We start from the raw sequence: 15,843 nt of genomic DNA, 5'->3' as shown, positions 1-15,843 counted from the left end.
GTGCCTGGCACACAGTAAGGGCTTGAAGTTCATTGTTAAACTTAGTCAATGTAGCCAAATGGCCACCTGTCTTTAATTCTGCTAGATCACATCACGCACTATGGAAATCTACTGTTCTCTCTTCCCAATTACATTCTACCTTCTTCCGGAGTTGGGATCTTGTTTTTCCTGGTATACCTGAGCAGGAATCTCCAGTATTCTGTAATTCTCTTATCTATTGAAGTTACATATTGAGAAACCAGTATTGTAGAATAAAACACGTAGGAAAAAATACTAGGAATGTCAAAGGTGTAATAAGATTGGGGTTGGTAGAAAAGAAATGTGTTGATAAAGCGAGGTTAAGAATCCAGCTTCTCAAGCGTTGCTGTGGGCGCGTGGCCTTAGCAACTTTGGAGCGCATACAGCCCCGCCCCGCCCTCAGCTCCGCCCCTAGTCCCAACCCAGACCATCTCGCTCCTCCTCCGCTACTCCACACACTTACTTCCTCTCATCCTGCCAGTGGGACCTCGGGTCCTACTCTTTATGCCTTCGACTGTACTGCCTGACTAAAAATATGAAAGCAAATAAGAAAAATTAGGAAAGTATTCTCCCTGTGTTATCTGTGCTTCTCCCTCAGATTTATAAATGCAAGATCAGTATAGTATGTAACTTGGAGGCTCCGTCTAGCCTCAGCGTTAGGGCCCAATTTTTTGGCACTTCTCAGGACAGCTACAATTCTGGAGGTCCCCAGTTTGCGGAAGGAGACGTGGAGCTAAGTGGGGCGGGGCCCAGACGCTTTCTCGCTGCTCTGGTAGTGGGTTTTCTGGTTGAAGTTGGCACAAGTTGTCTGTCCCTGCCGCACCACCATGTAAGTGTGTGCTTATCAACCGCACCTATCTCTGGTTTGGGCCCAACTCTAACTCTGTCCCTCACTCTTCCTCAGGTCGAAGGTTTCCTTTAAGATCACCCTGACGTCGGACCCGCGGCTACCGTACAAAGTGTGAGTAGCTGGGCCACGGCGGGCTTCAGACAGTTTCTTCCCCACCCAGCCTGGCATCCTTTCTTTCCTGTCCCCCCTCCGTGCCCTTCCAGGAGCCTGTCCCACCAGAGCCTGCAAGGAGAAGTCCCGTGCATGCTGCCCCGAGTATCAGCCGGGCCTGGCACCGGGGTGCGGGAGAGAGGCGTGACCTCGGCGTTTCTGCAGATCAGAGAGCGCCCCTCGAATTTCATTTAGTGGGCTGGTGGAGCCAGAGGACGTTTGGCTCGGGCTTTGGTACTTTGCTGGGCTTCTTAATGGTTATGAAGGCCTTTCACTATTTTGACCAGCTGTTAGAGGAAGTTAGGGAATACTTCACAGTCCAGACTTTGAAATTACTTGGCCACTTGTTACTGTCATGGTTTTTATTTTGTTGTGTATATGATTCATTGAGCTTCATGTCACACACATGGGATTTAATAAAGAGAGGAGAATGGGAAATGTGGCTCTTACTCTTTAGCATTTGAATTGATGGATTAATACGCATCCCGATCTTCCTGTCATTTCAACACTTTTAAAGTCCCAAGTGTGTAGTCGCTTGAGGCACATCGAGTCACATACAACACTGTTGAGGTCATTGCAGCCGGAAGGCCTGTGATATATGGCAAAAGACAGGACTTCAGTAAGATTTTATACAAAGTTAATATAAATAGGACCATGTCCCATCTAATTGAGCTGAGAACAGCTGTCACCAGTTTCAGTGATTTTCCATCCATGATCCATGCAGCTTCCCAGCCTTTTGCCCCCTTTATCTTTCCATCTCCAAAATATTCTTTATACACCTTATCTCAGTATTCCTCCTCACAGCCCAGAACCTTAGGATCTCCAGTAAATTGCGCCATCCCTAAAATGTTATTTTCAGGTGCTGCCCCTACAGATTGGTATGTAATTTACTCCTCCCTGTGATTTACTCTAATAGCTCTTCTGCAGTGCTTCTTTGAATCCATTTATCACACTGCTTTTTAATCTGCCACCCTCCCCTCCCCAGTACCATATGCACTCATTTCTTCTGTATCTACCTTGAGGGCCATGGGCCATCGTTTTTCTCTTGCAGACATCTTCAACTCTTGAAGTCCCTTCTCTTTCCCTGGCAAATTTTGCGTGGTGAAAAACCAATTCTGAATTCATTTATTTGTATACTCTGTACATAATCGAATATTCTTTAAATTGCAGCAATAAGCTGATAGGTTTTATGGAAAACTCATGATACTACATTTCCCAAGTTTGCTCATTTTTCTCTTATTCTCAGAATGGATTTTTTAAGATTTCAAACTTTCCACAACTTAGTGTCAAAGAAGAATTCTCTAGTCTTTCCTTTCCCACATCTGGGGCTGGCAGTGGCTCAAGTGGTAGAGTGCCTGCCAAGCAATTCTGAGCCCTGAGTTCAAACCCCAGTACTGCAAAAAAAAAAAAAAAAAAAAAAAAGACTTAAACTCCATCCCCACATCCCTCCATACTACAGCATCTATAAATGTTTAATTTTAGTTTCCTGTATGTTTATAGTGGAACACATGTCTGCTTTACAAAAAGCCAGTTGTTTCACTTGGGCTCTAGATTCCATTTATTCTAGTCTTATTATGATTAAAGTTGGGGAAGCCAGAAGCCTCTCCCTGTCTTTGGTTTTCCTTTTATATTGGATTATTCTCATCAATGTGTAAACATGCTCTAGAAGGAGAGAGTGAAGAGGAGGGAAAGAAAGGACAGTAGGACAATGTCAATATTGTTTATGACTGCTTGGACCATTGTATCATTCAATTAATACACAGTGACTGGATGAACTTAGTAGGTATATCTGTTCTTTAGTGTATATGTAGTTGTGCATGTGTGTATAGTCTGTAGAGGTATCATAGAAATACTTGCAAAATAATATTGCATCATTTGTAAATTATCACATTGCCAATGTATTAGATTTTTTTTTAAATAAATACCACTGTTTAGAATTTTGTTTTCATTTTCTACTCCCTCCCAAACAAAAGAAAGGGGATTAAAAGTAACCATTTTCATTCATTAACATTATTTTTGAAGAAGGAAGTGCTAACAGAAAGTCAGTATAATATGGTATGGCTGATACAATGATTTTTACATTTAGAGATTTGTCAACTAAGTGTGGAACTCGGCCTATACCTGAAAATGTTACAAAATTGTAATTTGTACTAAGACTTTAAAGATTAATGGGATATGACAAACAAAAGATTCAAAGAGAAGCGTCTGCTTGTCAGTTTCTTTTCAATGCTTGAAAGATTGTCTGTTTTTTATGTTTAATCAGTGTGACTTATTACCTTAGAAAACTACTTTTTTTCACTTTTCTCGAAAAATTTTACTGTGTCTTCTAGGGTTTTCTTGGGGTATAATATCAATTTGCTTTTAAGTTTTTAAGTTGGAAATTCATACAGATTGATCCTAGCATGAAATCATTTAAAAATGTTTATCAGTGATTTTTAATATACTTCCTATTAATAAGTCACTTAACAAAAGTACACATTCCTCTCCAAAATGTTATTCAGATTGCACTAGTCCTCTTTTTTCAGATGCCGGTGTAAAATTATTTCATTATTTTTATTTTGCCATAGTAAAGTTAACCACTTTCATCAGTTTGGTTTGCTGTTTTAGAGGTAATGATTAGGAGTACAAATGAGAGTCTGTCTGTAGCTTTATGATTTGACAGTGCTTCCCAGGTAGCCTGCGCTTGTAGTGCAATGATAACATTATTGCCATTGGATGAAAAGGTGTTTAAATGCCATTTAGTAACATGGACTGGGGACCAAGGAAGATTTAACTTTTTGAAATCCATCTCAAAAACAAACAGCAGCCTCTATGCTAGACTTACTTGTATCAAAGTGGTTAAGTATATATATAAATTTGTACCTGTAGGAATTACTAGTTTTTAAGTGGAAATTTGAGCATTTAGTCTAAAGCAGTTGATTTTATTTTTAGAGTTAATGAATATTGTTTTGCAATCAAATCAGCCAACTTTGAAACCCCCAAAACAACTTTTTCCAGATCAGCTACAATGGAAAAAATAAACGGCCTTAAAAAGAAAACAACTTTTTTAAAATCCTCTGATTCTTCTTGCAGGCTCAGTGTTCCTGAAAGTACACCTTTCACAGCAGTCTTAAAGTTTGCAGCAGAAGAAGTAAGTATGGAAATGGTAACAACATCTTTATGGAATGCAATTTGACAGTATGTTTCAAACTTTTAAATTTCCATGTGCTGTGATCCATCATTTCCCTGTGGGTTTGTTACTGGGTTTATGCTATAAAGTATAATGAAAGTTAAGGCTTACTTTTGGACACAAAATGATTGAATTAACACATTGGCATATCTGTTTAATACAATTACAATTTATATGCAATGCTTTGAAAATTATAAGAAAAATTTTTGTTGGAATTGAAAGTACAGATGATAAATACCTGAGTTTGTATCACCCTATATTACACATTTTTTTTTTATCTGAGGTCAATTTTATAAGTTAGCACTCAGTGGAAATGAAACAAACATTTAAAATTTGAGGGGTACATAAAAAGGGAATACTTTGACATAGATGTAGCTGGATATTGCTCCCTTCTTTCCCATTTGGGACATTGAGAATATAATGTTACAGATAATGTGTTTTCTTAATGTGAATTTTCAGACTACATCTAATAGAAAATGCCTGGTTAGGACTAAGAGACATAGTACAGATCCTAAGCCACATTTGCATACAATTATTTCTAAAACAAATGCCAGGGTATAGAAATGGCTTTCAGGATAACTGACAGCATATTACATCAATCTCTAATCTCTGAGAAAGTCTAAATGCTTCCCTTTTTATTAGTTTTCATTCCAAAATTTGAAAAATCTTTATCAGATATTTCAAACTTTTTTGTATAAACATGTTCACTGTCATTAAAATTTATAATTTCAAGAAGTGTCTAGTTTTTAAAAACATGTTGAGTGTTTTTTTTAAGGAATTAGAATTTTCCATGTGAAATTATCATATCCTCTACCATTCTGCTGCTTGGAAGAGCAGCTTCATCTGATAGAAATGGCACCAGAATGTGACTTGGGATACTTCAGCTGTTTTACTGTATTTTTAATTAGGTGTATGACATGGGACAGATTCCTCAGTTTCTGTGTTCACTATTTTTTCTTTTTTTTGTTTTGTACAGCTGGGAATCAAACCCATCTTTGTGTATGCTAAACATGCATTGTATCACTTTTGGCAACTCCACTTTCTTAATCTGCAAAATTAGAGTAGTTAGTGCCTATTCTTCCTGTCTGGTTAAGTGATTTTGTTTAAAAGTATTATATTCACCAAAATTTTGTAGTGAAGCAAAAAATGCCAGATAGATTGAGAGTAATCCAAATCTAAATGTATTGGTTCAAAATCTTTAAAAAGTTTAAAGTCACAGAAAAATAATTGTAATACCAAAGTAAATAAGAAAGGTTAACTTAGAACACTGGCCTGTAGTGACAGCGAATAATGGGAAGTCAGCCAACCCATCAGTGCTCACAGCAACTTGTGAACTATTGTCAGGGACTACTGCCATCATTTGTTACTTATTCAGAAGTAACTGCAAAGTGGCAGTATTTCTTACATAGTCATTTTTGATCTATTCTTAATGTGAACGAATAAGTAAAATAAGATTCATACTGAACACAGTGTTGTTACTTTTTGTTTACAGATCACTTGTAAGAAACATCCCTAGTCTGGGTTATAGCAGATTCTAAATTTAAGAAGTAGCTCTGTATAAACTATAATTAATAGTTGCTACTGTATATTTTGTAGTTATTTTCTTTGTCCTTCATAATGCAAATGTACTGTCATAATCTTGATCTTTTGAAAGTGGAAAAATATCCTAAGGAAGATGCATTAGAAAATAAACTGGTAAACTACACGCAACCACATATATTGTTTAAAAAGTTTTGATGTAGCTTCTAATTATTAAGAATGATGGGTGCTGTACATTTTGAAAGACTCTGACTTGGTAGCAGTAGTGAGAGGAAACATTGTAGAATCAGTGAGAACAAAATGTGCCTTAAGAAACCAGAAGTCTAGATATAAATCCCTGATAAAATTCTCTGAACAAACAATAATAAATTTCCCCAGTATGTAATAGGAAATTAATTTCTCTAAGTAATGAGTTGTCAAAACCTGACAAGAGCCTCCTAAAATCTTAAATTACCAGGATTATGGAATCTGAAAATTGAAAAGTATAAAATAAACTTTGCATCCAGAAGAAAACTTGTCAGTGGTGTAGGATAAAAAGATTAGTAGTTATTGTATTTTATATGACTGATGATGCATCCCTAGATTTCAATTAACTATTGCTTCCACATTTAGGGCAAGGGACAAACTACTAGCAATTGCTTTTGGCTTTTAAAGTTCATAAAATACATTGCCACTGTGTTAATGTGACTAAGAAAATGCATAGTTTATCTTAAAATGGACACGATCTGAGAGGTAACATAATTAAAACTTTGTAGGATTCATAGTTTTGAAAGTCTAAGATCTTTATTTGGGGGTTAGATCAAAGTTTTACTTAGATTATAGCTTCTACAAAATATTTTTGAAGTCCTTAAGATTTACCTAAGTACATATAAAAGTTCTTTAAAATAGGTACATAGTACCATAACAAGTAATTTTTCTTATGCATCATTCTTATTTTAAAACTTTATTCTTTAGTTCATAATTTGGGATAAGCTTTTAGTTTTTCTGAGCCATATGTTACTCAGAGCAGTGTTTCCTTTATACATGTCTTGAACAAAATCTCATACAAGAAACAAGTATCTCCACCAAAACAAACAAAAAAGAGAGAGACCATGAAAAGCTGAGATTAGTGGCCAAAAATTATAGGAACTTCTACATTTATTATTTCCTTTTTAGAGTTAAGTAAACTATTAGCAGTTTTAAAAAGGCTTTTGAGATGACCTATTGTTTAACATAGTGTTTTCCAAACTTAACTAGTTACAAAACTGAACTATACCATGTATGAAGTTAGTACTTAAACATGCTTAATAAACATTTGTTGGATAAAAGTATAAACGATCCTTTTAGAAGACACTTTGTCTACTATAGGTCTATAGAGTATTAAGAGATGTAGTCTACCTTATCTTTCAATAAGTTATACACTTCATTTCATTGACTCAAAAAGCACATCTTTTTGAACATTTCTGAAATAGGTCAGGGGAATCTTACTGCACTTTTGGCTGTCACATAATTATCTAGTTGGCATCACCTGTCTGAACTTAGTTGTTATTTCCTAGTGGCATAATTGGAAGATTATAGTGCCCTAAGGTGTAAGTCAATAAATCATTTAGGAAAAATTTAAGGAAGGAATCTGGGCCTCGGTTGGTATCTGAAAACCTTCTGGAGGTGCTTCTTGTTAAATACTAGTGAGCATCTGTTTGGAAATGGGCATTTCTATGAGGAAATTTTAGGAATATTCTCATCCATGTAATTTGCTTATATATATTTTATTTTTTTTAAGGAGAGCATTATATATGAGAAGTGGAACAAGTCTAAGTCTGAAGGAATAGACATTGGGCCATAGATGAACCATGCTTTTCCTTTTGTGTAGCACGTGAACTAACGGCATTTTACAATCTCTGTTATCCTAAATACTGTCAAATGCATTATGCAAAGTACAGGGTTATTCATTAAAGATAAAGGAAATCATACTACTTTCTTTGCTGTTATTTATTCTCAAAGAGAAGTCACAATTAGAATTATAGAATTGATGGGTACCTCATCCTTATTGCTTATCTTTTATAGTTATATTTCTTTTTTTTTTCTTTCAGTTTAAAGTTCCTGCTGCAACAAGTGCGATTATTACCAATGGTAAGAATTCACTTTTTTTCCCTAGGCAGTGCTGGGGATTAAAACTAGTATCTTGTGCATGCCAGGCGAGCACTGTATCAAAGATTTACACCTTCGGCCCTTGGATTTTTGAGACAGGGTCTCATTGTGTAGCTCATTCTGTCTGTGATCTTGCTATCCTCCTGTCTCCCATTCCTGATATGAAGATTACAGGCTTGTGACACCATGCCTGGCTAAAGATTCACTTTAAAACTATATTACTTCAAGAGCTCTAGACATTGTTTAAAGGAAACCAAATTAAACTGACTTAAATCCAGAAGGCCCCAAGTGCATGTTAATATAAATGCTATAATTAATGATAAGCACTAAGTCAAGGTTTTGTCTATAAATTGCTTTGCTCACTTTCTTTCTGTTTTTTGTCTAGCTAGCACTTTATGGTATCCAGTGTTCTTACCACTTCATGTCCTATTATTACTGAAAGTAGCTTTCTCTTTTTACTTAGCAACTTTTTGATTCTTTTTTTTTTTACACAAGTAAAGTGTCAGAAAATGCTTTTAGGGTATAGAAAGTGAAGCAGGAACATATTTTACTATCCGTATCTGGCTATATATTCCTTTCCTGATAGAAAACTGTTTCTCTTAGCTTGCAGTATGTTATTTAATTAGGTGTACAATTAAAAATTTGAATATCTTAGATTATTGATAATAATTGTGGTGGGATTGGTCTTAGGAGAAAGTAGTAAAATAATGCTTACAGGGAGGGCTTTCCTATCTTTGAAGTATCCAAGTTAATATATTGGGTACTAGTGAGTGGTCTGCATGCAGTTAAGCATCTTAAGGACATGTGTTTAAGGCACAGTAGCATTATAAAACTTAGATTTGACAGAATTTCTCACTCTAAAATACTCTGCCTGTTGTCACATTGAAGTGTTTCCATTTAGAAGAAAGCTGGCCTACTTGAAAATTTTAGGTTCACAAGTGAATAGCTCTTTGGAAAATGTTTTGAAAATGTCAGTAAAACTTGAAATAAATGACTTTGTGAGCTCTCCCATCTTTAAGATTCTATGCCCCACAGTGGTATGGAAATGATTAATGGCAATATGTAAGTTGCTTTTAGCTTTTTTGGAAGAAATGACAAACATTTTTATTACATGAGGTAAAGTAAGATTAACAAAACCATCGTTCATGGAACTTATGAGCATCATGCATTGGCAGGTACTCTTGTCTAGTCCAGCAGTGCATATACATAGTTAGTAACAGATTTCAGCAGGCGTTGATGGAAGCTACTTGAGAGATTGTCAGTGTGGTCTAGGCTTTAAAATGTTTGGCTTTTGCCTGTAAACACAGCACCACTATTTTGGCAAATCTGTACTTGTTATTAAACTATTTTAGCCTTAAAAATAACTTATATGATTTTATGACTTACTTTCTAGATGGAATAGGAATAAATCCTGCACAGACTGCTGGTGAGTGTCTATTTGAAAACTCATGAATTGTTAGTAGGGCTATATATGTCAATTAATACCAAATATTTAATTCAATCTAATTAGGTTTAGGATTTTCACAGAGTGTAATTATTGTTTAGGGATTGCATAGTAGGCTTTATACATCTGAGTAATAACTTGTTTCAGTATATTTATCAATTATATTTGTTCTGGGCTATAAGTAATGGAAAACCTGAATAATAATGGCTTAGATATTAAAAGTATTCAGTTAATACACGTAACAAAGAGTCTGAAGGTAAGATTGTGTTCTTATGGGAGTAATGATTTTAACCTACCTCTTGAGGTGATTTTGAGATAGTGCAAATTCTTAAAAGTTTGCATTGTCCATGGTTAGTAAGGAAATACTATTATTACTTTAAAGAAATACAGTCACTTACTTCATTTCAGAGGACTGAATGTGGACTTAGAGCTTCAAAGTGTTAAGATAGTTCATTCACAGTAATACACTGATGCTTAAACACCAGGCAAGGTATCAAAGTCTTTATTAAAAGTAGTCTTAAACTTTTAAGAAGTAGTTTTATGTTTTAAATGTGACCTTTTGAGCTAATAGTCCATATTTAAAAAATATGTAAGATTTAATTTGTAACCTCATTCTCAAGCAGTTAAATTATTATATTCTAAAGTACTTTTGTATTATAACAAAATTATGCCGTCCCCATAGGCCATTGGTAAAATTCAGCCATACAGAAAGTGCAGAATAATTTAAAATTACAATTTTTGTTACTTAAATCAGTAGTTTTAAGTGTATAATTTTATTAAATTAAAATGATCATTTACTAAAAATTGTGAAGCACTTTATTGCATAGATGCCCTTAAACTTAGTAGATAAAGGTTTTATTGGATAAAAATTCTAGAGGTTTTTGGTAATTTAATTTGAATTAGTGTTTACTCTGACATGTTGCCCTATACATTGTCTTTCAGAATTGAGTTGTTTGTATCACTAATAATGAAGAAAATCTCAGCAGGTAGTTGGCCCCAAGTAGATTAGTGTATCTAAATTTTTGTCATGTGTGATAATTTAGTAGTTTATTTTTTCTGTCTTTAGGTATTTTTTTCTGTGTATTAACTAAGTATTACTGATTAAATTAATTCATGTTCTTTTCTGATTGTATTTGCTAGCATTTTATGGCTATACTATTTAAAAATTTTAAGTATTTGTAGGATTGTGAAGATGTGAGAGGAGTAGGAACAAGACTTAAAAATATGAATTAAGTTATGGTGATTGAACTTTTGTATCTACTTTACTTTTCACTACATATTTCTTGTATGCAGTAATGTTGCATTGCCAAGATAACTTGTCAAATTTTAGATCCCTAACTTTATGTTTTATTTGTTTGTGTAGGAAACGTTTTTCTAAAGCATGGTTCAGAACTGCGAATTATTCCTAGAGATCGCGTTGGAAGTTGTTAATATCTGCTACTTGGAGCATATAATTACCTTCAAAATAAATATTGGTATTTTTTGTTGTAAAAATTGAAATCAGGCATTTGAGGAACTGACAACACCAAGAGTCAATGAAACAATGAAAGCTGCACACAGTCCTTTCTTGTTTGTACTCTTCATGTGAAGAGGGGATGCTTGTGAGTGGAGTGTACAACCACCACAGAAAGTCATAGATTTGTCGATAGCTACCTCACAATACAAGCAGGGAGTTCATTTGTAGAAAATGGATTATCCAACTATGTTTCTATAACTAGAGATGACTCTAATAATTCTTTCTGAGAACACTTGGAAAATTAAAATTTGCTGAATTTTACCTATTTGTCATTGAGTTCAAAATGTAAAAGGATTATGGATCATGGGTGTCACTTTGCTACCATCTGACTTTGCACATTATGGTTTGTAGTATACACAGTATGTAGTTTATGATGTAGTAGGTGGTTCAGTTAATAAGTAGCTATCTTAATTTTTTTTATCAATTTGTTTTAAGTTTCAAACTTAATGTGTCACAAATTTTAATTTAGTATCAAGGAACCAAAAATTGAATTTTGGATCTACCTATTATGTACATAAACTGATTATTCTGCACCAAATAGTTCTAACAGTGATCTTGCAGAATCCAATATTTGTAATGGTGGGAATTTATTATGGTAGAAGCATTCTTTACTAAGTTATACATTCCTTTATCACCCTCTTCCAATGCAATTCTTAGGACAGAACCCATTGTCTTTTTGAGGCTATTTCTGAATAGCACTCAGAAAGAGTATTGTTACAGAGAAGATCCGATGTTCACAACAAAGCTTAAAGAAATACTAATTGGAAATTCTGTTGAGTTATACTTCTTGAAAAGTCTACTTTGAAGAGGTGCTAATGTTAGTCATCCGGGTGAATAAGAAGCCAGGGCAAGGAAGATGGGAAAGCCTGGATGACAAAGCTCTGGCAAAAAAGGAAAGCAACAAAGAACAACAGTGAAGAGGAACAGAAAACTGTCATAGAGTATCAGAAAAAGCCAACTGGTTGGACAAAACTTTGGAATGTACGTTGGAGAAAACTGAAAGTGAAAACAAAATACTTCATATAGTCTTGTGCCACACAAGGCAGTTAGAAAAAGCAAAGTGTAGGCCTTGTCATCATACAAATTTCAAAATATTCCTTAGGATCCAAAGAATGATGTGCATAGTGTAACATTTTATTTGCCTTTACAAAGAAAATCAGTATCTGTGCATATCTTGAAAGATGAAATGAAGGCTCACAGTGACTCAGAATCAGTACTTGACCTGCTGTGTTTTAAATGGTGAGCTCTGTAGAGGCAGGGTTGTGTCTGTCTAATTCTTAAATGTAGGTTTTCAATATGTACTTGCTGAGTTATTCATGAGTAAAGTCTCTAACAGCAGTTTTTACCTTATCATGTTTCATTGTCTTCCCTGTCCTAGGTTCTTTGGGGGAAAATTTAAGAAAATGCAACAAGCTTTGCATCTGAAGGGTCATATTGGTAGTTTTAAGAAATTACCAGACAGATGTCTTATTAACAAATTTGATAAGTGAGAAGCAGAATCAAAGGGAAAATATTGCTGATGTAGAAAGTGCACAAAATGTTTAAGAAGGTTTAATTTTCTATTTTAAAAATCTGAGGCTCAAAGGTCCTGTTCTTTATAAACTTAAGCCTTATTTAACAAGAGGTTTATGAATGCTCATTTCCTGAAGTTTTGGCTTATTTTAAATTTTCCTGCTTGTTGCTTTTAGCACAAATATCTTCCTGCTGTTTGCATAGATAAATTTATCAATGTTCTGCACTATTAAAGTGATTTACTGGATACATTTGTTCTTTGGTTTTGAAAATGAGGTATAGTTCTTTAAAACATTTTATTAAACAACTAGACATTTTGTTATTAAATATTATCTCTAAGTTCTTTGTGCAGAATGTTTTGAAGTGTGTTAAGCTTACATTGTTGATTCATAATTAATATCTTATAAAAATACATTTTGTTATACTGTAAACCATGTTGTCTATTTTTGCTTTATTATTAGAGTTCTTAGTCAGCATACCTATTGAGCCAGTTTATTAAAAATGTCATTTAAAAAGCCAAGGACTGTGGGTCATGGACATGAGTATATACTTCCAAATGCCAGCCCATTTTTCAGAAAAGAAAAAAATTCAGAAGGGTGGATAGTAATTGACTAGATCGGTAGATTCCAAACATGGATGATTACGAGAGTCACCAAGGGAATTAAAAATACAGATTTCTGAAAAAACACCCCTCAAATTCTAACTCATTAATTTGGAATAATACATAAGGACCTCTGTATAAAGCATGCCTGGTGATTTCTTTTGTATAGGTTGTTTGAAAATTAATGACAAGGCCGACCTTTTCATATTGTAGAACAAAATGAGGTCTAAGTGATTCAAGTAACTAGAATGTGTTCTAAAATCTTGGCCAGTGTACTTTCCATTACTTGATTCTGTAGTAGCTTGACTAAGTGCAGAGATGCTAACATTCACTCACTGGTAGGGAAGCAGTTTTAAAGGTTTTCAACTCAGTTGTTAGATGTTCATCATCCTCATCAGACAGTTTGTTTTTTTAATTTTAGGTATCTTGCAAATTCAGCTGCAAGATCATTCCCTTAACCCACTTTTCTAACCAGATTGCTGTTCAAAAGCCATTCTTAGTACAGAAATTCTGGGACTGTCCTCTCATGGTTAGTGCTAGTGTTAGATAAACACCAGAAGGCTATTTAATTAAAACATTAGTTGAAATGTATATTTTTGAAATGCTCAATCTATTCTATTATCCACATCCTCAAAACTGCCTACACCAGATTATGTGTTATTTATTACTTTCGTTTCTCTTGTGCCATAATCAAACTAATCACAAAATTATATTGCTTCTCATTGCCATCCCATCGAAAATTAACACCCTTATCTTTTTTAATGTCTATTATTACAAAAGCCACCAGTCTCTTTTACACTTGCTGAAGTGAGCCTTTTGGTATGGAAAACTTAGGTCTCATTCTCAAGCTCAAAAGCCAGCAAAACCTTTCAAACCCTTCTTCACTCCTAGGCAGAATGGGGAACTTAGCTATGCAAGCAACCACTGCACCTTGTACATTCTTTATAGCAATTATTAAATTTAAAATTATTTGTCTAATCTATACCTATACATTTCATAAAACTTTAAGCTTATGCCTGAACCTGAATTTCAAAATTGCTTTGCCCTCAATTGAAAAACTGCATGAAATAATTTCTTAAAAATTGAAGTGATTTGTATTTCACTTATAGTAACCTTTAGCCAGAATCTTTGACTAACCACTATATCCATATAGTTCAGTATTTTTTGTAGCAGGGATTTACTCTGTCTCAGAAATGGACTAATGACTTTTTCAAAGTGCTAAATATTGTCCCATTTTAATATGTTAGTGATATACTGGATACTAAATACTGGAGATAAAGTATGTCAAAGACCTATTGCCTTTTCTTGGGCTCCCTAAAATTTATACATTTCCAAAACTGTAATTAACCACTGGAGTACTCATGGATTTGAAGATATGTATCGAACCCTTTTGTACATGCTAAAGTGAATTAGGTATTTTTCATACATTATCTCATTGGAATCACACAATTCTGATGTCTATTTCTTCTTTACTGTTAAAAGTTGTTGAGACTGGCTTAATGTGTTCAAGGTTACAATGAGTGACTCCAAGGTCTGTATGACTGTAAATCGATTATGTTTGCCATCATTTTTCACAGAATTACATTAAAGTGCTTTAGCAAAATGAAAATAAGCACATCTAGAAAGGGCTTCATACACTGTATTAAACATTTCTATGATATCACTTACTTGAAAATTTTAACTATACGTAAATATTTGCACTTACAGATTCCTCTTAGTAAGCATGTTCATTTGTATAACAAGGGAATTGTGAACACTGGAAAAGCAGCTTTACCACCTTATTATCTGCTTTCCTACATAGAGAGTGTTATAATTTTGTCACTGGATACAAAACACCTGCCAAGTTTGGCAGACAAATGCAGAGCCAATTTTTGGCATAAATCTCTTGATTTTCTGGCAAAACTTGTTAGCAATGTGAAAACTGTTATTGAAAACATATTGTGATGATACATTATGTCAATATTTGTTTGGGTGAGTAACACTTGGATTTAATAAATTCTTAAATGCACAATTTAAAAGCAATGAGTTGTTTTAGAAATAGATAATTTTTGTTGTCAGTGTCACAAACATTTTGACAAGTCTGAAGTGAAGATGGTAGCTCTGAGTTTTTAGATAAATGAAGGATGGATTAGACTTTTTCAATTATACAGTTATACTTAGATGTTAAATTGTATAGGGATGAAACATAAGTGACAATGAATGACTAAATGAGCCACAGAGGTAAATTCCCCAAAAGATTATAGAGACAGCCACATTGTGGGGAAGTTAAAGCTCTCAAGGTCTATGGGAACTGGCACACCTGGTGAATTGCAGTCAATAGCACATGCCTGTTCAATTTAATCCTGAGTTTCTATAATCCTGCTGTTTGATTGGAATAAGGAGTAAAAGGAGAGGGACTCTGCTCATTAGAGGTTGCTGAGGGCTTAATTGAGAGTGTTTCCCTATATGGAAATAATCATGTTCCAAATAGTTTGATTTAATTTTTAAATCAAGCCAGCACTTCTTTACCTATGAAAAGATATATTACCTGCATTACATAGACCCTTGTATTTGGGAGCGGTTTAAGAAAATATACTGTTTCCTGGTAAGATTATATTTTTGAAACTTAAAAAAAAACAGGAACTTTAATAAAGCAAACCAGATTTGAAGGACAGTTGCCAGGATGCATGAGACAAGGAAATGTATAGGTTGGTCTTCCCAGGATAATTAATATCACCACTTTTGGAGTTCATATCTTGGATTAGAGTAAGTTTTAATTAACTTTTGAGGGTTATTGTAAATGAATATGACAGATAATGAGTATCACAGCAATTCAAAGGATTATTGAGGGCTGTGCTGTTAGAAAAGACTTTACAGCAATGAGGATAATAGGAGCTTGGAGAGAAGACATGTAGGAAGGCATTCATAAATTTAATCA

At 34.3% G+C, this 15,843-nt stretch overlaps 1 protein-coding gene across 2 annotated transcripts; it reads left to right on the top strand.

Annotated features, from left to right (window-relative positions):
• The first annotated feature begins 703 nt into the window (after positions 1 to 703).
• Ufm1 (ubiquitin fold modifier 1) lies at positions 704 to 12,756 on the top strand. 2 transcript variants are annotated; one of them, XM_074043501.1, is made up of 7 exons: positions 704 to 847; positions 923 to 979; positions 4,091 to 4,148; positions 7,796 to 7,835; positions 9,247 to 9,279; positions 10,240 to 10,283; positions 10,661 to 12,756. In XM_074043501.1, coding segments are annotated over exons 1-6 (213 nt in total). In that variant the 5' UTR covers positions 704 to 845; the 3' UTR covers positions 10,263 to 10,283; positions 10,661 to 12,756. The 2 variants fall into 2 exon arrangements, with proteins under 2 accessions (XP_073899602.1, XP_020009928.1); XM_020154339.2 differs by lacking the exon at positions 10,240 to 10,283.
• Positions 12,757 to 15,843: the final 3,087 nt, after the last annotated feature.

The sequence above is a fragment of the Castor canadensis genome, chromosome 10 (assembly GCF_047511655.1).
Source record: "Castor canadensis chromosome 10, mCasCan1.hap1v2, whole genome shotgun sequence".
NCBI lineage: Eukaryota > Metazoa > Chordata > Mammalia > Rodentia > Castoridae > Castor > Castor canadensis.
This window is presented reverse-complemented; position numbering and strand designations above follow the sequence as displayed.